Source organism: Paramormyrops kingsleyae, chromosome 4, assembly GCF_048594095.1.
Source record: "Paramormyrops kingsleyae isolate MSU_618 chromosome 4, PKINGS_0.4, whole genome shotgun sequence".
NCBI lineage: Eukaryota > Metazoa > Chordata > Actinopteri > Osteoglossiformes > Mormyridae > Paramormyrops > Paramormyrops kingsleyae.
In genome coordinates, this window is record NC_132800.1 from 32,069,453 (window position 1) to 32,092,559 (window position 23,107).

At 48.6% G+C, this 23,107-nt stretch overlaps 1 protein-coding gene across 6 annotated transcripts in view; it reads left to right on the forward strand.

The window, feature by feature from the left end:
- efr3a (EFR3 homolog A (S. cerevisiae)) overlaps positions 1-23,107 on the forward strand; it is a 70,600-nt gene that overhangs the window by 16,109 nt on the left and 31,384 nt on the right. For 4 of the 6 annotated variants that reach the window (XM_072711161.1, XM_072711162.1, XM_072711163.1 and 1 more), the window contains 6 exons: positions 3,709-3,785; positions 5,452-5,579; positions 7,609-7,759; positions 13,262-13,383; positions 14,574-14,723; positions 20,756-20,890. In XM_072711161.1, coding sequence (XP_072567262.1) covers positions 3,709-3,785; positions 5,452-5,579; positions 7,609-7,759; positions 13,262-13,383; positions 14,574-14,723; positions 20,756-20,890 — 763 coding nt within the window. Of the gene's footprint in view, positions 1-2,448; positions 2,643-3,708; positions 3,786-5,451; positions 5,580-7,608; positions 7,760-13,261; positions 13,384-14,573; positions 14,724-20,755; positions 20,891-23,107 lie in introns of all 6 variants that reach the window. The other 2 variants (XM_072711165.1, XM_072711164.1) reach the window with 2 other exon arrangements.

Below are 23,107 nucleotides of genomic sequence, written 5' to 3' on the forward strand. Positions count from 1 at the left end.
TGACAAGGTGTTCTTCTGTGGTATTGTGTGAAAATTCGAGCAGGTTTATCCTCATTTGTGGATTAGAATCCGGTGGCCAGCAGAGTGATCATATACCCACTGGGGCCCTTGACTGAGAGAATGCGTATCCCAGCTTCTTTTGCTGTGTGGGGTCTGTTACTAGGGCTCAGGTTTAGGCTTTGACCCCACTCCTGTGTCGCTGTAATCATTTATGTCTCTTTGGCGGATGCTTTTGTCCAAATTGACAGCCAAGTGAGGGAAGCTTGGGGTCGGAGTGCCGGTCCAGCCAGCCAGCATCCCTGAAGTTGTAGGAGTTAAGAGCTTTGCTCATGCGCTTAGTAATGGTACGATTACGATCAGTCATGGGATTTGAACCCATGACCTGGATACGGGCACAGATTCCTAACCTACTGAGCTACACGGTGCTGCATTGCTTTGTTGACAACCGTGCTGTGCGTAGGAGCTAAACTTGCATGGTGTCCCAGGATGGTCATCCCTGTGGTGTCTACAGGTATAGAGAAGCCCTCTGGATTTTTCTGGTTTGAACTTCTATGGTCCTCATGCAGGCACCTGGCAGCCATGGTGTCGTGATCCAGGCACTGCTGTCCATAGACTGCCGGAGCCTCTGCTGGGCAGCCATGGGTGCTGTCCTCGGTTACCTTTATATCCTACTGTACGCCTGCAGTTGCTTCAGGATTATGAAATGGTCTCTCTGTCGGTTGGTCTCTCTGCTGGTCTCCCTGCCTGTCTCTGTCTCTTTGTTTTTGTCCCTATCTATCGCTCTGTTTCTGTCGTCTGTCTCTGTTTTTTGTCTCTCTCTGTCTTTCAGTCTCTCTGCTAGTGTCTCTGCTTGATCCTCTGTCTCTGTCAGTTTCTGTCTCTGTCTCTCTATCTTTCTTTATGTCTGTCTGCCCTTCTGTCGATCTGTCACAGTGCTTCTGCCTTTTAGCACAGGCATGACAACTAAGAGGGCCTTTCTGTGGATAAACCCAGTTTTATGTGGGCTCCCCACCCTACCCTGGGCCACTTTTAATTCGGTCCCAGGGGGTAAATCTCAGTAAAGTGGTTGTCGTGCTCCCGGCAGGTAGGATTGAAAGCCTGTGTCAGCTTGTTTGCTTCGTTTCCGCTGAGTCATGTGTCTCTGAGGCTGACAGCATGAGCGTGTATGTTTTTAATAGCGTTGAGGGGGCGTGGCCTTCTTTGGGGGTAGGGCATTTAGTCGCCGGCTGCTCAGGGATCTGTACGGGGGGGGGTGGGGCCTGCGTTAGAGGGAGGGATCACATTGCATCCACCCGCAGAGCGGGATGAGACTCTGTGTCACATCTGACAGATCAAAATCTTCCCGACTGCTCTTGTTCACTGTCTGGGGTGGGGAGGGGGGGGTCGTGGCCAGATGTAAGACCTTCTGTGGTCCCTGAGCAAGTGCAAATTGGAAAGGCATTAAGAACAAAAGCGAATGTAAAACTGGGCTCTGAGCTGGTGAATAATGAATCGGCCTTTTGCCACGGGAGTCATTTATCACTCTAATATGTGGGGAATGGAGAGTTTGGGGTGATTCCCAAACGGAGCCTGCGGCCTGAAGGGGGCAGTGTTGTGGTGCTTCCCCAGGAATGTTAAAAGAAGCCCGGGTCAGTTAGGCCCTCGTTTTGCAGCCGTGGGAATTGGGGTTATATAATCCATTATATAATCAAATTATCATGCGATCTGATGTGTGAAATGTTTGTGGCCTTTTGGGTCCCTTTTGACCCTGGATTCTCATGCCTCTCTGGTCATTTAAAATACTATGTTTTAGCACAATGCCTCTGGTCTTTTGTGCCCACTTATCGCAATTTTATGCTTGTGCCAAAGGTGTGAGACCAGATGTAATGCGTGAAACGTACTATAATACTAATCTTTTGAATATTGTGGCCAGGTATTTTAATATGACTAAAACTTAGTATTGATTTTTACGCTGTCACTTTATTGAATGTAGAATTGTTTGTTTGTAATGCAGGTATTAAGTGAATAGTACAAACATCAGTTGAGCAATTTTCCCCAAAGTCATGTGCGTCTCATTTTCAGTGCTCTGACTTTCTGTTTTAGACTTGGCCCATGCTGAACTATTTTGGTATGAACAATATACAGTAAGTAAGTGATTCATTTGTTTGCTTCCTGTGGAAGAGCGCAGAAATGGGAGGCGTAGGGCTGCGAAACCCACTGTGGGGGTGAATAGTTTGCCCAAATGCATTATGGGTTATGGTGTCAGTTACTTAATTGTTTCTTATTAAGTTAAAGTAGTGAATGATGCGGAAATCTCACCAGCTAAAGGTTTTATGACCGTCTTTGTGGAAAGGCTAATGGCAGTTTTTTTTTTTTTTTCTTGATAAATTTATATTGGTAGTGGATAAAATAACCGTATCTTGACAGATTTACTTCCTCTCAAAACCTCTCTCGTCGTGCTTTTTGAAGAAACACTATCCCTTTTGGGCACCCTGGCGGGACACTGCGCTCTGTTCCCTTCTCTGTTTTCCTGAATCTGACATCGGTGGCTGGTTTATTTCCGGAAGACCTTATCTGCTGACCACCCCCCCCACCCAGTGTTGGGAAAACTCCCTGTTGGAGGTCCAAACTAGAAAGCCTTCAGTGAAACCGGACACATCCCGGTATGGACCGAGTCCCCATATCGATCCGGCACACCGGGGCAAGGCGGGGCTGCATGTCGATCGGGAACATGAGGAGTTCGCTCTGCAGCTGACCTTTCCTCATGTTGCTTTAGGGATTCGTGGCATGTAATCCCTAAGGTGGCGCGGCCTGACTTTCCCTCATTCGCTGAGAGAACCGTTAGAGTGTTGGGTTTATCGTCTTTTGGAAATACAGAGCTTGGACAGAGAGAGGGGGGATTAGTTTGTCTAGTAAACATCTCCCTGCTTTTTTCTGACCTCAAGGAGATGGCAGGATGTCGGTGGGGTTATGTGGGAACCTGCAGACACCCCCAGCCCCCCATCCACCATGGCGCCGCAGTGACGGTCCTGGACTGTGATCGGGGGGGGGGGGCAGGTTGAAGCTGAAAGCATGTTTCGCTCCGTATGTGACTCAGCCGAGCACCGTCAGGCCGGCTCTCCTCCGAGCTCCCATTTCGCTGCCAAGCATCCCGGGACGAAACGGCGAGCGAGTGGAACCTTCCGCAAGGTTTTGAAATGGGTCCTGCGCTCCTCCTGGCGCTTTCTGCGTCTTCCCCGCTTGTCTCGTCACTCACCATGCACCCCGAGTGTCACTCCTCACGTCTTCCCCGCTTGTCTCGTCACTCACCATGCACCCCAAGCGTCACTCCTCACGTCTTCCCCGCTTGTCTCGTCACTCACCATGCACCCCGGGCGTCACTCTTCACGTCTTCCCCGCTTGTCTCGTCACTCACCATGCACCCCGGGCGTCACTCTTCACGTCTTCCCCGCTTGTCTCGTCACTCACCATGCACCCCGAGCGTCACTCTTCACGTCTTCCCCGCTTGTCTCGTCACTCACCATGCACCCCGAGGGTCACTCTTCACATCTTCTGGGACCTTCTGAAGATGCTGTGGCCAAATGCCTGAAATGTATTTTTTTCCTGTTGTTTTTGTATTCTTATCTGCCCTGGCTGAACAGCATTGCTGGGTGGGCTGCTTTTCATGTATCGTGTGTCATCGTTTTGAGTTTTACTGAACACCCCCCCCCTGCTGTGTCTGTCTTTCAGGAGTCTGTGGCTGCTGCGGCCCTCTGAGGCCTCGCTACAAGCGCCTTGTGGACAACATTTTCCCCGAGGACCCCAAGGTGACAGCGTCTTGTTGCTATGGGCGGGTGCCGGCGTTCAGTCAAGACCCCCAAATGTCAGGTTATCCTTCCGCTTACACCCCTGATCTAATCACATATTTAAAATTAAGTTATTGAATTGCGAGGTCGTTTTCATTAATCGCCAAATTCTCGCTTAATGCAATTTGGTTTATGACCTTAATCATAAACCAATGTTGTTATAGATTCTAATTATCAGCCTCTAAGAGTGACCTTTATTGCTGTGTCGGCCCTTTCATCCAAATAAAATGATATTGCTTCATTTTTAAGGTTTTAATTTTATACATAATTTTTACAGTCCTGTACAGCTGGTAATGACCGTAAATATCATGACCCTAAGTGAGGAAGAATGTGATGAGGTAAAGGGTAATTACGGAGGAAAGGATATTCTCAGCGTTACAGGAGCCTGGTCTGGCCTTGCAGTCACTCCTTAAGGTTTCTTCACACAAGTAAGGAGAAGTTGATGGATTTAGTTAATCCTGTTTCACACAAAACATAAACTTCATTTAAAATGGGTAGAGAAGGATTCCATGTGATTTGTCCAGCCTTTCTAAGACATTCAGAACTTGAGGATTTTGCTCGATCCTGTTCCCCCGCCATTTGTTGGGTTCGACGTCGACTCGTTCTTTCCCTTATATTCCTGTACATGTTAACCCGTCCTGTTAATTTCCACGCTCCAATGTGCTGGTAACCCTGTAAACGAGAAACTCATTAACTTGCTTATTAACTCTTGATCCCGTTAATTAAAATGCAGGTAACCACTTCGCATAGATTCAGTGTTTATCGCCGCATACTTTTACATGCAAGAAATTTACTTCGGGGTGTCGTGCAATCAAGCACAATCAAGAAAATCAGCATAATACGTTTATATAATACGTTTTACTTTAATATATAAATAAAACAATGTGCATATTGCAGATAAATCATAACATAAGGGGTCATTATTTGCCCTTGTTGCCCCGCTTGAGAGCTGTAATGTTAAAGCGGGCGGCCTAATTATGGGCTTTCCGATGCTGAAAGTGACTAACGCTCTTTCCCGGGGAGATTCTGACGGAACCCCTTCTACCCTGGAGTCAGCCCCAAGGAACTGCCCGGTTCCGATTTCAGTTTCCATATATCTTGTGCTACAATATGCTGTAGTAATAATAGTATATAATGAAAATGAATCATAGGTGAAATAAGGCTTCTGAACCTGTAGTGGGTGGAGTTACTCTCCCATCTGTCAGAGCATAACCAATGGGATGCTTATATTCAGTGATTGACAGCTTGCAGTCAGAGTGGTGGCATACAGTAATCCCTAACCCTGTTGCTCTCAAAATGTCCTTTGTTGTTGCTTCCTCAAGGAAGTCTAGCCGACTAAGTGCTGGTATTCAGTTGGAGCAGTTCTGTTCAAGGGCTTTTTGCAGAGAATTCAAGGCCACTGCAAAGAGCAGGTTGTCTCCTTTCTACACGTGAATAACTGAGATGCTGATTGGCTAGGAAAGCCTTTATATAAATAGCTTAGCATTGCTCAGATTTCACAATTGGAAGTCTGGGGGTGTTATGTTATTTGGATGGGACGCTTTGGTTTTACTCATCCCATTATCATCCCCCCCCTCCCTTTAGTTGGCCTTTTAACCAGCAGTGTGTCCTCGTGTTTGCCGCTTAGGATGGCCTGGTCAAGTCAGACATGGAGAAGCTGACGTTCTACGCCGTGTCTGCCCCGGAGAAGCTGGACCGCATTGGGGCTTACCTGGCCGAGAGACTGACCCGGGATGTCTTGCGACACCGCTACGGGTAAGAGTGTACCACGTCATTGTTTGCACAAACACTCTTTGCGTGTGTATGTATGTGTGTGTGTTTGCGTCAGCTTAGGGAATATTAATCTTTCCAAAAATCAACTTAAAATAAAGGGAGTAATCCGTCAGAGTCCGCCTTCAGCAAGGCTTTCACGGAAGGTAAAGGTTAGTACCAGGAAAAATGTCACTCATTGCCCCCCGTTGGAGTAAAACCTGTGATATGATTGATTTGCAACTGAACGATTAAAAAGAGGGAAAACGAGTTGGGGATTTTCATATATAAAAAAACAAACTGTCCCCTGGGTCATCTCGTTATGCAAGGCTGTAAACCCCTCTGTGAAGATGGTGCGGTTAACGGGAAGGATACCGGCATGTGCTTGTTGCTAAGAAACCGCGGAGCGCCGTACGAAGCGGCTTGGGGAAAGGCGCGCGACTCCGTGAAACGCCGTACGAAGCGGCTTGGGGAAAGGCGCGCGACTCCGTGAAACGCCGTACGAAGCGGCTTGGGGAACGGCGCGCGACTCCGTGAAACGCCGTACGAAGCGGCTTGGGGAAAGGCGCGCGACTCCGTGAAACGCTGTACGAAGCGGCTTGGGGAAAGGCGCGCGACTCCGTGAAACGCCGTACGAAGCGGCTTGGGGAAAGGCGCGAGACTCCGTGAAACGCCGTACGAAGCGGCTTGGGGAAAGGCGCGCGACTCCGTGAAACGCCGTACGAAGCGGCTTGGGGAACGGCGCGCGACTCCGTGAAACGCTGTACGAAGCGGCGTGTCCTGCTGTTTGGCCAACAGAGGGCTTGTGTTTAAAAATAGAGCATCTTAATCTAGATTAATTCTGAAGTACTGTGTCAAAACTCAGGTCTCCAGACCTTAATATATTTAATATTTTCTTTCAAATCCGTGGAGTCACAAAGGATTATGTAATATGTGTGTGCGTGGCTGTGGGTGTGAGTTGTGTGTATATTACCACAACGCGCTGTATGAGGCAGCTTCGGGAAAGAGATGGCAGGCTTCCTGCACGTGACTCTTCTGCAGGAAGGATAGCTTCATCCACAATGTCCCCACAATGTGATAAAAAGCTGTTCATTTGACTTTTCGGTCACCACAAGGGGAAATTTTAAATAAAAAAAAAAAAATTGTAAGACTGCAATCAAAAATTAAAAATGCAAAAAGTCTTGTATTTTTGGTTGGTGTTGGTTAATTATGTTTAAGGTTAGGGCTGGGTATGGGTTAAGGTTGTCATTGTCAGGATTTTGCTGTTGTCCATCGCACAGTAGGATAAAAGTGCGTGCGTGCGTATAGATGGATTTACGGCACTCATGTGGATCCCTTTAAATCCGCGACAGGAGAAACGTATACAGTTATTTATTTAAAGGACCCTTTTTTCCAAAGCGACATACCAGTGAGGACAAGCTGCATATTACAGGCATACAGCTGTCAAGCAGCCAGCTTGTCTATAGCAGCCTGTAGTGAGCGACTGGTAGCAGGCGTAAGATTGTTATGGAGTAAGAGCTGTAGAAACGCCACAGAGCGCAGGATCTGGAAAATCTGGGGCAGTGGAGCTTAGAGGCATGATCTCGACAATGATGCCACGTTAATTGGGTTTCTAAACACCGAGGTTGGGTCGGAACTGCATGGGTAGATGGTTCTGTAGACCTTTACACTGCAGGGAGCCGTCCACCGGCTCCCCCTCCCTCTGAGCGTCTCTGTTCACTATTCATGTGCTCAGCAGTGCCTTCAGGACGGCAATTAATATACTGCAGGAGCTAAATATAGAACCCTTCCCCACCTTCCAGAGTTTGTGCTCTACAACAGAATCAATCAAACGTGATGTGTTTATGAGGCATAAACATACAAATGTTCCAGAAACTGATGTGCATCAGGCAGGCAAATGGCTGCAGTTGTATAATTCCATCCTGCAGGGGGCGCTGATGTTCACAGCCAGGCCCTGTGCCATTAATTTGACGGGTCGTTGATCCGGGTGGGTGAAACGCAGGGTTGAGCCATGAGCCTTGTCTCTGGCTTGCAGTTACGTCGTCATCGCCATGGAGGCCCTGGACCAGCTGCTGATGGCGTGCCACTCGCAGAGCATCAAGCCCTTCGTGGAGAGCTTCCTGCACATGGTGGCCAAGCTGCTGGAATCCCAGGAGCCAGACCTGCAGGTCCTTGGGACCAACTCGGTAAGCGGCCTGGCGGCCAAGGGCCTGGGGCTCAGTCCCATTGTCCCGGCTGCCTTCTGTTGATTCTTTCTTTACCTTTTCCCCCCCAGAGCTCCGTTCTCTTTGAACATATATTAGATCTTTTCTCCATCCTTCACGCTGATCACTTTAATTACACGTCACTCTTCTCTGCCCATCTTCCCTATAAATTTCTTGTTTTCTGTTATGAATTTGCTTTACCTGTAAGACTGAATGATTTACTAATCTATCAGAAGGCTCTACTTGTAATTTTTTTTCTTTCTAATATGGATTTCATTAATGCTTTTCCTCTGCTATGTTTTGTTTTCTTGGAGGAGTGATTGCAGCCTGCCCTAGAGTCGGGAAGGCTTTTTTTTTTTTTCCCTTCCTCCATTTTCTCAGATTAACTTTTTTTGGTCTGGCTGTCTGTTCCCTTTGCAAAGTATTTCTCTGAAACCATTTGGGGGGGCGGGGGGGAAACTCCTTGAACTCCAAAAGAAAAAAAAAATGAAATCTGCATCTAATAGCAGATTTGCCACGATTGGATTTTTAGTCTGGCTGTGATGTGAGCTGATGAGTTTAGGGCAAATGTAACGTTAGAGGAGAGAGTAAAGGATGGGGGGAGAGAGATTCTGATAGGGAAAGAGGCAGAACCAGAGAAAGGGGCAGAGATCATCATCATCTAGGTCACACTGCCTCCGACAAGGACATTGCTAATTTGGAGAGTCGTGTGAGATGCCGGGCATTACGGACCGTTCTGGGAGCTTGGGATCGGGCGGCCATACTTTGTGAGAGGCACGTAGCTGCTTCAGAGGGATAAACGAAACCCAGAGTGCTCAGCCGGATGCAGGATGCCGCTCCGGAGCCGGGAGAATTCACACGGCTGCATGGAACCGGCCCCAGGTGGTCTGGGAGACATTTAACTGATGACTGGCCAATCAGAAGCGGAGAAACGACGACATGGCTGCCCTGTTCTATGCATTGAAAGGGTTGCTTTGTAAGATGCAAAGGCCTTATTTTTAAATCTTTACATGCATTTGAAATATGTTAAATTTTTAGTGTGTGTCTGAAAGGTATTACTATTTTATTTGGGAGATGAGTTGAACGGATGGGTTTTGGGCATGTGGGAATTACTGCTCACAAGCACTGTTAAAGCTATATATTCGAGGCCCATGGTGATGTAGCTACTGGGAATGTAGTCCTGAGAATGATTCCCTTATTGCACTGACAGGACCTCACATGATGGTTATTTTTAAGTTCCTCGGCTGGGCTCTCGCGGGGATCCTCGCTGGCCCGTGGCGTTTTTACCCCTTAGGTGAGATGCTTGGGGTCGGTTTTCAGAGGGGAGCGGGGCAGGGTTCTCCTCACAGACAGACCATGTGTTTAACCTACGGCTGATTTTGCGCAGCTTGCAATGCATCCAAGCAGCACTTCCTGTCGCGTAACGATTTTTGCGCGTCTCCGTTTAGATTTTGATGGAGGTTAATTGCGTTTGCTTGTCGGCTTGTCTTAAAACGAGTTGGGAAATGAGATGAGCTTGAACAGAAAGCACCTAATCAGCTGTAATCGCCTTATATGGACCTCCTGGAAGTGATCCGTCCATGAGTATAAAACTGATGATGATTTTATTCCCAGCGTTCTTCGAAGTTTTAAGTCTTCCACGGCCAGGCTTCGTGTGCACAGTACCTCGATGTCAGTGTCATAACATGCCATGTGACTCGAGAGCTTCGAGACACAGGATGACCCACCTGGGATTATTTGGCGTGGTCCCCCTCCCTGCTTTTGGCTGATACCAAAACTGAGACGATAGCTGAGCTTTCCATGGTCTGATCCTTCTCTCCCGTGGCCTTGGAGCTGTCACCATAGTCGAGCAAGGCAGCGGAAGAGGGGGTGGGAGGGGCTGTTTGGATGCCAGCGAACATCCATTATTTATATTTGGTATTTGGAGGTGGGGGCAGTGGCGGGCAGGTGGGGGCAGGGCGCCCTAAGGTTAGTGTCATATTAATTTAATATCCCTCTAAATATGGAAGGTAGGCTGTTCAGGAAGCTGGCTGCTCTACAGGTCTTATTGGGTCTAAGGTGTATTTTTTATTTTTTTTTGTAAACCCTAGAGTGACATTTCCCATGATGCATCAGTACAACAGCTACCACATCTGTACCAATAAAGCGTGTTTTCACCATTTCCGGTCGCGTGCTGAGAGCTTGTAATGTTGAGTCAAATGTTCTTGTGTTGGGCCTGGTATTTGTAGGATGCTGTTAGCTGACTAACTGGCATCTTGTACCCCAGTCTTTTGCCATGTACTGCTTGGCATAGGCTCCTGCCCCCCCACCCCTCCGTTACCCGGACCAGGATAAGTGGCAGTAAGTGGTAGAGATGGGTGGCTCTAGGTGCAGCCGTTGTTTGGAATGGTGGGAAGCCACTTCCCAAACAGTTGGCGTTTCCTCCCTGCCTGCAGGGAGACAAGGTCCTCCTCCTTTGTATGTTGCAGGTTACGAACCTCACCCTTAACGATCCTCATTCAAAACTCTGCGTGCTCAGGAAGGAGGAACCCCACCAGTGGCATTCCTTGGTGTGGTGCTGGTAACGCAGTCCATCAGCCAATCAGCAGGGAAAGGTTTGAATGGAAAGCAAGAGCTGAAAGGTCAGGCGAGAGATGGATGATATGAATTTGAGGAAACCCGCATTTCAAAGTGGGGTTCCTCACATCTGAGGGGCCCTTTCAGAGCCAAAGGCTGAGATGTTCTCTGATGCCCAGCTCTATTACAGAAATCAAAGGATGGATGCACTCTGACGGATCTCAATTCACCTCTTGGCTTTGTCTGCATGGCACCACACAGCCAAAACATGGATTATGTGCTTAGTATTTATGCAATACTTCCAAATTGCACATTTCGATCAAGGTCGATTCTTCCCAAGGACAGGGTTTTTGATATCCTCATCTTTCTGCGTAACAGACTTCTGGGAAGACCAATCCCGCTATATCTCTAACTTGTGGAAAAGGTACAGAGTTCTGTCTCTTCTATTTTATAAAAACTGCCATTGGTTATCATCGAAATTTGGATAACTGGTAGGGGTGTAAAGATGCATCTATGCATCATGATGAACTGAATTTGATGGTGAGATGTAGGATGGCAGAAGATCTCATTAATATTGATAAAGGAAGCCGTGCCTGATGATCTTTGAGCTGCAGTGCCTTTTGTAACCCGCCCTTGTTCTGGTGTGGAGAACACTCACTGACCTTTGCGCTATGATGCTTTTGGGAAACGGCTCTTTTATTGCACAGAAGTTGCTCTTTTTGCTAGCTATGGTCAAGGCTCCAAGGTATCTAACTAGCCAGCTAAGTAAACAGTAAAGCTAGTCTTAAAGATGCGGGATATATTGGTTAACATACCAATATCGGTTAATATTAGTTAAAACTCCAGATTTTGATATCTGTCCAATGTATCAGTCTTGGTCTGTATTGCTGGCAAGTATTTAAGCTTAATCTGTATTCAAAGGTAGCAGCATCAGAGCTAAAGGCCTCCCTACTGAAATAATGGTGATGATTGCATTGGATGATCAGCCATTTTCTGCCATAAAGGATGAGGGATTTTTGTCAGCTTATTCATCACTTAGAAGAGGTCACCAAGGTACGGGCCATGGCATGATTTTTAATTCATTGTTAAATCTGGCCCGCAGATTGATCTTTGATATCGTCATTCCGCTAATCAGAGGTGGCCTGCTTGGCATGGTTAATGAATGCTGTTAGGAGCCTGTTCCCTCATTAGTCCTGCTCACAGGGTAAGATACCGTTCCTTCTTGTTAACCTCTATGAAGGGTCACCTGAAGTTGCCTGAGGGTGACCTTTCTCAGGCCAGGTCTGATTGCCCATTCAGAGGTGGCCGTTTTCCCTCCTTGCCCTTAACCTTCCACTGCCTTGATTGGTCCTTGACTTGAAAATCCTCTGTGCATTAGACGGTTTGTTCCTCAGCAGTTCGCAAAAGGGCTCCATGGGTTTTTGACTCTGCTGAGCTTTTGAAAGTTTTGTCTGGAGTAGAGTTGGTAGCGATGTGGTAGCTTTTTTGCAGAGCTCTTTGGTGAACAGGCATCGATGACTTACTGACTGGGCCCACTTCAGGCTTGTGGTACTGCTGTCAATTCTGACTAGGACTATGCTGCTGAATTATAGGGTACACAACGACAAATGTGGTACGAGTGGATGGTTGTGTGACACATGTCTCCTTGGTGTGGGCGCCCAGTGCCCCGCACTGAAGAGCTGTAATCAGTAGACATGCTTTACCCGCTTCCCATGACTAATCACCATTAGACACTCCTATGTTGTTCAACATTTTTTTCCAGTTTTTTAACATTAGTCCGCCTCTGAAGAGGATCTTTTCTGCTGCTGTTTCGTTCAGCCCCATTTCTGCCCTTGTCTCACATCCTGTGCCCTTTTCCCTTCTATGCCTCGTCAACATGGGTGCGAGGGGGGTTGGGGGGGATCTTTTGGGCCACTATCATGTAGTAGATTCCCAGTCTGTAGGAATGGAAGCTCATAAGCCAGTGGTCAGAGAGTCCTATGGGTCCATCAAAGAGGGCCCTTGCAGTAGCCCGCGATTTAATTTATTTTTGAAAATTGTTTGTTTGTTCAGACAGATGGGTAGAGTGTTTGTGAGCCAGTCAGGCCTAGTGTTCTAAAAAAGAAAGACCAGTACTTCCATTAGACTGGGCTGCTAAAGCAAAGAAACGGCAACTTTTAAAGCTGCACTACTGGAAATATGATAAATCTCTGTCACTGGATCTTTTGACACTGAACAATACGTATTCCAGGAGTATAAACGATTCTCTGAGCATCCAGCATGGTGCTTGGCATCCTGACTCAAGGTCCCCCAGTTAGAAAGCGTGTCTCTCTCCTTTCCTGACGATGTTCTGGTTAGATTTCCACCCCTGGCAGATGATTTGTGTGGGGGATGTAGGACTTTTCTGTCTCCCGTCGGAATGTGTCGACAGGGCAGTGGTGGCTTAATGGTTAGGGAAGCACACTTGTAATTGAAAGATTGCTGGTTCGAGTCCCTGACCAGCAAGGTACCGCCCCCAAGCACTGCTCCCCGGGTTCTGAATTAGCTGCCCCCTGCTATGTCGCGATGTCACATATGGGTTAAATGTAGAGGACTCATTTCGTTATTGTGCACTGTGTGCTGTGGTGTGTCAACCACGATCACTGATCACTAAATTCTAAAATTCCCGAGAAAATGTTTTGAGCACGTAACACTAAACTCGATTATGAACATCCTCTCCCTTCACCTCTGCCTCTGTGCACGTTGAGGTTCGTCTCCTTGGTGAGATATTCCCATTGCAAAAATGGATTGCATGCAGGCTTTCGGGGCCACCTGTTATCCGCTCGTGGATAATCACAGGATGCTCTGGGCATGTCTGTCAGCAAGCCGATCGACGTGTTTCCCGAAAGCCCAGCAACCCCCTAAAACCCTCTGTCCTTTTTTGTTTTTTGTCTTTTTCTTAAACCCAAGTTTGTCAAGTTTGCCAACATTGAGGAGGACACGCCTTCCTATCACCGGCGCTATGACTTCTTCGTGTCCCAGTTCAGTGCCATGTGCCATTCCACTCACGAGGACATAGAGACCCGGACCAGGTGGGTGACCATGTTGGTCTGCTTCTGTAGTGAAAGGGTTTCGTTATTGTAATTCATATTCTTACTGTTTTTATATCTTTATTTATCCTTCTTATCCTTATTACTAATGTTGCTTTTACTACTATCAATTAGATTTTATTTCAGCCTTTTCTGTTCAGTTTTCTTGCAGGGGAGTCTCTCTGTAGCATTTCCAGCTAGGATTTGCTGGTGTCTGGGTGTTAGTATTTTAGGGTATAAATTACAGGCGAAGCTGGTCTTGATGTTTCCATGTGCTCAGGCAACGGCTGATGGCCCCCTCTGCTATCGCCGCAGGCCCGGCACTTTCTCGTGCAATTTTTTTTAATTAAGCAAGTAATAAATGCGCAACTGTCTTCGAGGTTGAGAACCGCTCTGTAGATCTATCTCAGTGATTTATGCCCTGAAAATGCTTGTCGTCTGACACGTCACCGGGGAAAACCTACAATACAGCCGTGGGCGGTGATTTATTCGCAAAGAAGGGGATTTGTTAGTGACTGTCAACTGTATCCCTGCCGGCCAATAGCATTGATCAAAACGACGACGGATGGCAGTGGATTCTGGGACGCCGTCACGCCGAGATGCCTTCCCTGTGCCTTAATTACAGATTACGGTCGATAGGTAACCGAGCAATTACAGCTAAGAAGAGGCCTCACCAAAAGGAGTTTTACCAAGACGTTTAATTAAATTTAAGGCCCCCGAAACTTCCCGCGGCCTACCAGAATAATGTGTCTCCTTCTGGGGTTATTTTATTGTTTTCCTCCTCCGGTTCAGCCTCTGGTTTTGATACGCAACAAAGTGTTTACGTGCAGTTACTCTCTCACTCCCCCTAGAGGACAGGTGACCCATTGCATCATGGGTCTTCCAAAAGTCATTACAAGTTGTGGCATGTCAAACCCGTGACAGCAGCTGACCCTCCAAATCTCCAAGCCTTCTTTTTTTTTTTTTTTGACTTAATAACCTACCTAATAAAGAAGGGGTGGCAGGTGATTGTGGGGGAGGGGGCCTCAATATTACGGCTAAAAATGGAGATGTCTGTCCGGCAGGGCTGAAGGAGAGCTGGCATCAAGAGGCCTGGACCTTCTCCCCCCGAAATCGATGTAGGAGGTGATGTCGATGCTGTACGTATGAGGTCATGCCTCGCACGTGCTCACACTGAGTGGTCCCGCCCACAGGATCCGCGTGGCAGGCATCCGCGGCCTGCAGGGCGTAGTGAGGAAGACTGTGAACGACGAGCTGCAGGCCATCATCTGGGAGCCGCAGCACATGGACAAGCTCATCCCCTCCATGCTGTTCAACATGCAGGAGGCCGACGAGTTCGACAGGTGAGCCGCACACCAGCAAAACGGCATTAATATTAATATTTACATTTTTATTCTCTATGTTGATGTCATTATCTGCTGGCCAAGTACTGCAGTTTTTCGTGGCATGACTGAGTTTTATAACTTTGTTGGTCCTAAAAGGTTTTGTGTCCCATCTAAAACCATTACGTTTGGGTTCGTAGTGCCCTTCACTCTGCCCCCCCCGCAATGAGTGATCCAAGCGTTTTCCGATGTGACTCAGACTAGATCCTGGCCCAGGGCTGATGCCAGCGTGTGTCTGCCGCCTCGCGGCGCGCGTCCGCGATGTCCCGCCCCTAGGGGGAGCTGGCGTGGGCCTCGGTCCAGCAGCCTGAGGGTAGCGCCGGCCGCTTATCCCTCTCCTCTGATACTCCTGCTGTTCCCAGCCCTTCATCCCAGTCCTAACCAGCCGCCGGCTTCATTTCCACAAACCCCGGAGGTTATGAATCACCTCGCTCTCCCAGTCACGCCGGGCCGTGCCCCGGCCTCGCTGTGTGCCATCTTACCGCTGTGTTCGCTCCACTCCTCCTCCTCTTCCTCCACCAGTCTCCTTGCTCTAAAGCAATTCATAAGACTAGGGCTAGAAGCTTAATTTCGCCATTTTTATGTGAGCTTCGTCAAAGGTAAATATCACCTGGAGAATGGTTCTCTCTTCCTCTTTCCGGTTCTGATCTATTTCTGTCTCTCCTTTTCAGTTTTCTTTGTGTCTTCCCTCTTCCTGCTGGTGTTCTCTTTAATCTCTCCCTCCCTCCCTCCCTCGTCTGTTCATCAATTCACGTTTTGACTCCAGTCAGTAAATTAAGCCTATTGTCTGCCTTCACGTTGACGTCAATTTGCACTACTGCTAAAATCGAAGGCTTGTCCTCAAAATGGCGCCGCGTGCCCTTTATGAAACGGGCCGCTCCTGAGGAGGCCTGCTAGCAGGGGAGGTACTGCTGGGAGCTGCTGCTTCTGAAACCTTCAGTAATCTGTGGGCTTTACCGTCGCGGGGGGGAGCTTTAACACAGCCCAGGCTGGGGAGTAGATCCAGCTGGGAAGGTAATGTGGTCTGTGGGAAGGAGATCGGGACCCGTGGTGATGAGAGCCCCCAGGACGTCGCCGCCGAGGACCTTCTAACGGTTGCCCGGGGCGACGCTCGTGTGGTATTTTTCTGCCTGCCTGGGAAAGAGCGCGCCGTTCCCATGATCCCGGAGCGAGCAGACTGTCTCTTCCTGGTCATAACCCTGGAAATGTGTCGCTGCATCCACTCTGGGGGTGTGAAATGATATCTCAGAAATGCAGCAGCCTTTGTTTTTTTCGTGACTGTTCAGGAGCCCGAGCTGAGGCGATCTCCCTGTCACTCCAAAATGCCCCCCCAAAGCATCTCATGTTAATGGGTCTCACTTCAGTAGGCTTTCTGTCAGCTAAACTGCTGTTTTTAGCAGTTAGCATAGAGCCCAAAATTAGGGCGGGGCTGGCCTGGCCTGGCGCTGCAGCTGTGGCGTCCTGATTGGCCAATCGCCGGCCCCGAGCACATTCGTCTGGTTGTGGGCATTTCCTCGGGACCAAGGCACCTGTGCCGCGCTGAGGCGTGCGAGCTGCTGCGGGTGCAGCATCGGTGTGACTGCCTTTGGGATCATGCACTCACCTGCTGTATAATTATAGCACACAGCTGTAAACAGTCAGCATCCTCTAAGCATCCACGGGGCCCCCAGGTGGGACGGCCAGACGGCACGGCCGAGCCACGGAGGACATCTCTGACACGTCCGAGAGGCTTGCTGCTCCCCCACCCACCTCCGGAGCAGAAACCGAAAATGGTTCTGCTTATTTCCTGTGAGGTGGGGGAAAGGTGGGCTTCGCCCTGGGTTATGAGGCACCCCCCCTGCACGGTGCCCTTCAGTGAGCCTGTCTTTATTATCTGTCGACTCCATCCCCCCCCCCCCCCGCCCTCACTCGTAAGCTCGGCGGCCATGAAGGGGTTAACCGAAGGGAGTCGCTTTGATGAGACGGTGCCTGTCAGAGCAGGAATGGGCTCTAAGGAAATTTGTAACCAGATCCTACAGAAATCCTCAACACATGTGAGGATGGAGGCCGTTTCTCTGTCTCACTGCATTCTAACCGGCTTCAGCCTGGCAGATGTTTGTTCAGCACTGCCGAGTGCCGACAGTGAAATCCAGTTTTTAACTGTAATTGAAAATAGTCTCTCCATGTGTAAGATTCCTCTCAGGAAGACGTGTTAGGGACTCGGTTCCACTGTTTGCTTCCGTTGGGTCTGTACGTGACTCGACTGCGAATGGGAGTCGGGCTTTAGTCCGACCCACGTCCCCTGCCTGCTGCCTGTCCTGGATTCTGCGGCTGGGATCATATTAATGCTTCACTGGCAGGTGTGAAAGCACGGCTGCTTTCGGAGGAATGAACAGTGCAGTGGTAGTACTTGCGTTTCACCTTCTTTAACATAACTGGAATCATTTCAGTTGTCCTATTCCGCGCTTTTTAAATTTTTTAATTGAATTATCGTATGGGCCAAATTTACGACGTTTACATTGTTGGTTTTTTTTTTGGGCAGGAATTGAAAAAGCCTTGTGGTAAATGGCTACTCTCTCAGTAAACGTCCGATGGTAGAATATTCTTTTGACCATAAATTTTTGGTGTGGGGTGGCGAGTAGGAACTGGGGCTCCGGAATTGGTCAGCTAGGGGCGCTGATGATTTTCAGGTTCGTGTGTGTGTGTGTGTGTGTGTGTGTGTGTGTGTTGCATTGTCCTCGATCCCCACGACCCTGATGGATGTATACAAACCATTTTTACTGATTCGAAAGCTCTGTGTAAGATCGCTAATCACCATGTCTGAGTCTTTATTGCAGTCATAAATTAGCTTTTATTATGCATTGTTTTGAGTTATAAATCCATCGTTTCCAAACCCTGGCATGCAATTTATATTGTATCACGTGATCCAGTGACCTCAGTAACCGCAGTCATTATAGATCGACTTTAATCTCTAAGAATAAAGCGTAAATGTGAAGGTTGCCTGGGCGTTATTGCACTGCAGAGCACAGGCTGGAATACTTGATTAGAACATGGTTCTTGAAAAGCTCCCTCACTGCACCCGGGAGTAGGAAAATGCCCCCGGAACACTTTGGTCAAGGGCATTCGATCCTGTTAATTGCTTCTCGTGAAACAACGTGACCAGAATCTGAGAAGCATGTGTTAATGGTGCCCGGCCCGGTATTGCAGGGTCTCAGTCTGCGGGTGGGTAATCGGCGTGCCCATCGCGAGTCTCGCTGGCTTTAGCAAGATCCTACCAGCCCCTGCTTCGGCTAGTGACAGTGTCGCCTTATGCCCTGGTCATGTGACAAGTGCCTGTCAGGCTTCACCGTGGTAACAGACCTACGACCTGCCAGCTGCCGCACCTGCGTGGGAGCAGAGTATTCGCTCATGCAGGTATGAGTCCCTGTGTGAATCCTGTCCATTTACTTGGCATTGTTATCCATGCGGTGTCCCATAATGCACCTGTGGAAACGTCCTAGAGCAGGGGTGGCCAATCTTATCCACAAAGGGCCGGTGTGTATGCGGGTTTTCGCTGCAACTGCCTAATTAGGTCACTAATAAGAGAACTGTTTGGCTGAAGAGTCCTCACACCTGGGTTTGATCAGCTGACCTACAGGTTATTCCAAAAACCTGCATACACACCGGCCCTTTGCGGGTAAGATTGCCCACCCTTGTCCTAGAGCAGGAGTGTCAAACTCCACTCCTGGGGGGCCGGAGCCCTGCACATTTTTGGGTTTCCCTTCATTTAACACACCTGATTCAACTCCTTGTACTAATTACCACACAGCTCTTGAGCTGAATCATTTGTGATGGAAGAGGGATAGACTTAATCTACATGGAGCTCTGCCCCCCTCCCCCCCCCCAGGACTGGAGTTTGGCACCCCTGACCTAGAGGTATGAAAAGCAGTCTGAGGTACAGTAGACATGCAGCCAATAGGCTTCTCCGGAGACGTAGCTTTGGTGTAAGCATTACAGCGTCTGTGTGGTATTTTTTCATTGATGTAGAGATGTATTAGTGTCTATAGGCATCATAAACTGAAAGTACTTCCCTAGTTCTCCGAAAAGGTTAAACGTAGCTTTTTTTTTTATATTTTAATTTGCATGAATTTACATTATGCATTAATATGAGTTCATCATGAGAATTATCACATTGGCTGAGGTTTTTGGATTTGGTTATAGATGCAAGGAAACATCAGAATTAGCAAAATAATCTTAATGAGCTCTCCGACTGGGAACGCGCCCAGCAATTAATTTAAATAATGATGATATCCAGAGTTAGGGCCAGTCAGTTTAAAAAGGCTGAGGGAAAAAAATAACACTGGCTTGTTAGTTGGAGGTTGGCAGGGTGACCACACGACTGACCTCTGTGCTCCGGCTTGCTGCCAATTTGGATTTCCGTTCTTTTCAGTTTATTCAATGGGCCAAGTGCAGCCGCTCGTTCTGTGAACAGGAAACTCCAGCAAATCCCCCAAATAAAGTCTTACTCCCAGGGATGATATGAGGTTCAGCTCAGCCTCCACCGGCGAGGTTTCCGAATGGCCTTTAACCCAGGCCAAGGAAAGTGCGACGCTTTTTTTCTTTCGGTCCCTGTCGTGGTGTCGTACCCTCGGACGGCCTCCGACGTGTCCCGTTTACCGGCAGGAAGCGAAATGTCACGGATTTTGTAATAGTGGCGGTCAAGATAAGACGAGCGCAAGTGGTACAGAAGTGAGCGACGTTCCGGTCAAGCTCTTAATCTCTGTGACATTTACTGCATGTGCTGAAATGTTACAAAAAAAAAAAAAAAACCCAAATTAAATGTGTGACGCTTTTCTGGAACTGGTTTCTCACACCCAGAGTGCTTTGCTGGTGTTTTTTGGGAGCCTGAGCATTTAACCTCGGCCTCCGCCCAAAGCAAAGCACGGACCTTTGAGGTTCCGCAGCCGTCTCTTCCCCCATCAGACCAGTTGCCGCACATTGGATTTGTAGCTGGGGAGGAAATTAATCATGTGGTGCATTAGTAGACTAGGGAACGTGGCCTTGATGTTCTGATAGGGACTGAATGGGCATTTGGCCGCTGGCCCTGCGTAAATTTGTCAGCGCTGTGCGATGTTTATCAGCCCTGCCAGGACAGAATCCGTCCCAGAGCTCCCCCTGCTGTTTGGACTCCTACTGCACGGGGGTATTAAACCTGTGTATTATCATCGACTGGCAGAAATGCATGCGCGGCCACAGGCACAAGTAGGGATAGACAAGGTGAGTAACAAAGTAGGCGACAAAGTAGATGGAGGGTTTTTTTTTCAGATTTTTGACAAACGGTGTAATTCTGGAGCAATGTGTGGGCTCGGTAAACTCGGTGAAATTGAATTTTGCTCTCACAGGAGCCGCTGCCCACTAACCATCTGTGAGGAAACGATTTATCACGGTGGTTATTTTTGGGCCGAGCCGCCTCGCTCGCCGCCGGCCCGACGCGGCCAGCTGTGACCCTCCGCACTCGCGGGTCACGGACCCTAAGCGAGGAGCCTGTTGACATTGCTGATGATACTGCTGATTTTTTTTTTTTTCTTTGATAAAAACACTGACTACAAAGAGTGTCACGGAGGGTTGGGGGGGCTCCCCCATTTGGGTCCCGGGGTGCGTGCGTGATCGCTTTAAGCGGCCCATTCGAGGAGGACACATGGTACGCTGTTAACTCTGGAAGCCATCTCCCATCTCTGACCATGCATTTCCTATAACGACCGTAAAATTACTGCAGAACGGGCCGGACGGGCAGAACAGGCAGGTGCCTACTGCCCCCTAATTGCACCTGGGGTGTGGAGGAAGTGATCGTCACTTTTCTTGGTGTGGGGGCTTTGCCGGGAGCCCCAGTGAAGGTCGAGCCAGCCTGGGTCTTCTGTCAGGGAAGGTGGACCATGGATGCCCAGGCAGATACCAGGGGATCTCTGTTGAGCAGACGTCCATTTTGATGTTCTCTCTCTCCCCCTCCTTAACCTCTCTCTTCACCTCCCCTGCAGGACGGGCCACCCAAGCTCCCCAGCAGGCACGGAGCGTGAGGAGAACCCGGCGGTGCTGGCGGAGAGCTGCTTCAGGGAGCTCCTGGGGAGGGCAGCCTACGGCAACATGAACAACGCCGTGCGGCCTGTGCTTGTGTGAGTGCGCCGCCGCCGGGCCTGCTGGGTAACGCACACACCTTCCTCTGGACCTCTGGGAATGTCTGCATGGTTCGTTCCGAAGTGATGCGCACCTCTGTAAAGACCCCTCCGCTGAGATGGCCGCTGTGGGCGTGGCCTTGCCTCTCTCTGATAGGCCGATATGCCTCGTCTCCTGTGAAACATCGTATACCCAAGACGCTCATTCCCACAGCTGGCATGCCAGCCATTTTCCCGGTGGGTCCATGGGAGCGTCATCGTGCCCCCCCCCCCCCCCCCCCCCGTCAGCAAAATGCATCTGTGGACCCCCCCAAAGTCCAGGGGCCAGTTTTAATCAGTCCAATCCTGACGACCAGTAACAAAAAGCCCCTTCGTCATCACTATGCATCACCCAGACTTCTGGTAAAATGCTCTACATAGTTATGAAAGTAATTAAACCTTCTCTGTTAAAATTAGAACATTTATTTATATATATATATATAAAATATAAATACACTAGTTATATAATCATCGTGCTGCATTCATCACTCTAACTTCATGAGGCCTGGGATTATGATATTGGTAAAAATGTTATTGAGCTGTTAAACATTTAAGACCCCCCATACTGACGGGGGGGCTTACAGCTGTATTTATACCATTACTCACTGCCACAGAAGTGCCAGGGCTTCCACGGAGGTTGAAATTCCGTCGGCTGCTCTGGAGATTTAATTAAATCTCTTTTTTTGTTTGTCTTTTGGGCTTTGTTTATTTTTGATGGATGAAAGGCCAGTGGGTCACATGGCAGGTACTCTAACCCTAACCCCTAATCAGGTGCCTCTTGTAGTCACCGTGGGTGTCGAGTGGCACTCTGATTCATTACCTTTTTCATGGGCTCTTGTCTCCAGTCAGCCAGATAGACCAGATTGTCCCCAGTTATGTCTCTTTAACCTGGGGTTCTTTATGGGCGTGCCCCTGTTTTAAAGGCACGGCGACGCAAATCTCTGCACCCATTCTGACGTCACCATGGCGATGGTTTTACCCAAGGTTCCGTCGTTGCTATGCAGTGCGAATCACAGTACGATTGCCTGGTTTTATGATGCTCCTTTTAGGGACATTGAAACGTAGTGGTCCTGGGGGGGGGGGAAACAGCAGAGCCCCACATAATCGTGATGAAGATGTTCGTTTCTGGTAAATCGGTCAGTCGACCCTGAAATGCCTTCGTGGGGTAAATCACCCGGGGGGTCTGCAGTGAATCCTGAGGCTCTTCATTGTACCTCCATCCTAGCTATAAATAACTGTTTGAGTGACTCTTTCACTCCCAGTTGGTTTTACCTTATGCAGAGTATAAATAGAGGCAGTACCATAGTACGCTGTTAGATAAGTGTCTGCAGGGTGGATTTTTATACCCTGAAACCAAGGAATGCCTTTATTAGAGAGTCTTAACAGCAAAGATGTTGACTGTTGAGGACTGGATTTGCATTCTGTATTTGCATCATACAGGTTCATCATAGGTTTATGTGAACTTGACCAGCACAGCCAGTTTTGTTGATGTGGTAGCAGCGTACAGCGCGCTGCATGGAACTGAGAGCTGTTGTCTCGGAATAGTGCTCTTTGAACTTGCAATTAAACGGTCCATCTCTGATCTCCTCCAATCCTGCTGCTTCTCTGTAAATGAAAGGCGCCTTGACACTCGAGCCCTCAGCAGGTCGTGCTTTGGCTGCTGTTCCCAGTAGGAGGTTTCTCTTGCCTGCTCGTTCCTTCACTCGCATGACCTCTGAGATTAGAAGATGTGAAGAGCATCCTTCATCCTAACCCTCCTCCTCCTCCAGCGGGAGGTTAAAAACATAAAGCAGAGTGCTAATTGTGTTTTGAGGCGTCACCGCGTGTGTCTGACGCATTTATGTTATGGCAGGGTTGTGGGTCGTAGCCCCAGAATACTGACATAAACGATCTCACCCATGGATTGGCATGGATTTCTGTGTATTACTTTTTTCGTTTTGGGTTAGGTTATGGTTGTTTGTTTCTTCCAACCCAGACAGTAGGGAGCTGGAAGGGAGCAAAAACGTGGATTGTCTGGTGGTTACGAGTTACACGTTGGTAAAAGTTGGGTTAACATTTGTCTCTTTCGATTTAGGGAAATTCTTATTTAGGCAGCTTTTCAGTCACCCCTTGGTGGATGGAGTGAAGGGGTTTGCCTGTGGGTGCGTGTGTGTATCTGTGTCTGTGTATATATATATG